Source organism: Ochotona princeps, chromosome 28 (assembly GCF_030435755.1).
Source record: "Ochotona princeps isolate mOchPri1 chromosome 28, mOchPri1.hap1, whole genome shotgun sequence".
NCBI lineage: Eukaryota > Metazoa > Chordata > Mammalia > Lagomorpha > Ochotonidae > Ochotona > Ochotona princeps.
In genome coordinates, this window is record NC_080859.1 from 14519850 (window position 1) to 14521811 (window position 1962).

Consider the following 1962-nt stretch of genomic DNA (forward strand, 5'->3'; position numbering starts at 1 on the left):
GACAAATGAGCTGCATGGATTTCAGAGTTGTTTTGTACCAGAGGAAATTTAGCTCTTAATTCCTTTATTCCTGTGAACTTTCTGAAGTAACTCTGTGCATAATAATAAACTCCAATTTCTCTCAGGATTTTTGAGTTAATTTAACACTGAAACATCCCTCCGTGTTACCCATCACATTAATAAATTTTAAAAACATGCAGCATAGGATCATCTCGGTGCTCACAGAAATGTTCCAGATGAAAATGCAACTTCCATTCTAGAAAAGGAGGAAAACTTCCTGTGACTAGAAGGGATCTACTAATAGATAGATGAGACTTCTATCTGCTATGGGTCTTTGTAGAAAAACAGACGCTGCGTTCTTGGCGCCTAGCTCCAGATATTGTAAACATATTGGAAATATATCAGGAGATAGGAGGTCTCTCTCTCTCTCTCTCTCTCGCTCGCTCGCTCGCTCTCAGTAAATAAATAGTGTTTCTGAATAAGCGTGGAAAATATTAGCAAGGGGTACTTCTGAAGAGATTTCTTTTTATGTGTTTGTACATTCTGATTTTTCTATAAGAGTACTTGAATTCGATTATGAAAATCCTGGAGTTAATGCTTTAGAATTATGCATGCTGGACTGAATTACATTGTGAAATCAGTGTATTTAAAAGTCTTCTTGAATGGGTACAGTGGATCACTTGTTAGGTCAAAGTGATCTAACTCCTCAGAGGTTAACACTATTTGAGTCACTTTCATTAGTTTGTTGCCCTATGATGCTGAAATCCAGTTTGAGCACACATAGTATTGTTAAACATCGTTGTGGAAAGGAGCAAATACCATTTATTATACAAGTGTGAAAACTATTGGGAATAAAATACTAAATTATGCTGTATTATGGAGGACATTTTGTTTTATAAGAAAAACTGAGTATTTTGGGGAGGGGGATGCAAGAACTTTATTGAAAGAAAAGTGTGCTGAAATGTGCTGAAAGCTTGAGGGGGAGAACTTAGACACCACCCCTCAGGCGCAGGACCAGGTGCAGGGTGGACTCCTTCTGGATGTTGTAGTCAAACAGGGTGCGGCCATCTTCCAGCTGCTTGCCTGCAAAAATCAGCCTCTGCTGTTCGGGAGGGATGCCTTCCTTATCCTGGATCTTGGCCTTGACATTCTCGATGGTTTCACTGGGCTCCACCTCCAGGGTGATGGTCTTGCCAGTCAGGGTCTTCACAAAGATCTGCATGCCACCCCTCAGGCACAGGACCAGGTGCAGGGTGGACTCTTTCTGGATGTTGTAGTCAGACAGGGTGCGGCCACCTTCCAGCTGCTTGCCTGCAAAGATCAGCCTCTGCTGGTCGAGCAGAGGTGATGTTTCCTTTCAGTTGACCACCTCATCACATTTGAATGCCAAAAAGAAGTTTTCACATATTCTTGTAACTTATTGGCTTATAATAAAAATATGAAAGTTAAATATTAGAAATTTGTGTAGTTGTGAGTATTTTGCAATACCATTAATGTTGTGAGTTTTATTGGCATTATTTGGCCTTATTTTCACCTTATTAGCTATTCTCTGTATTTTCAACCATTCTGTATAAAAAAATCTTAACATGAAAATTGCTTTGATGCAGTAAAAGCATTCTGAAGGAATCAAGTTTGGTGGTGCTTCTAGTATTGCATTTATAATACTGTAAATCAATAATAAAGTTATTGGATGACTATAAACTTAAGGCTCTAAATTGCGTTGCTTAAGTTATTTCAAATACATTGCCAATTTATTCATTCATTAAATCAAGTAATTAAAATAAACACATACACAGATAAAAAGCTGAATCGCTCGCATGGACTGAGTGTGGGATTGGTTACAGCAGACTGATACACAGTTCCTATCCTGGGGGATATTACAATATGGAAATACCAGGTATTTATGGCAAAGATGCCAAGATCTTTCAAGTGAGCATTTAACAGAGAAATACCGACAATTCC

The 1962-nt window shown here is 38.5% G+C and overlaps 1 protein-coding gene across 1 annotated transcript; it reads right to left on the reverse strand.

Annotated features, from left to right (window-relative positions):
- Positions 1 to 922: 922 nt before the first annotated feature.
- On the reverse strand, positions 923 to 1331 carry LOC131478187 (ubiquitin-like). The gene has a single exon (XM_058656323.1). It carries the CDS (start codon positions 1220 to 1222, stop codon positions 989 to 991), a length of 234 nt encoding a protein of 77 aa, XP_058512306.1. The 5' UTR covers positions 1223 to 1331; the 3' UTR covers positions 923 to 988.
- Between the last annotated feature and the right edge of the window lie 631 nt (positions 1332 to 1962).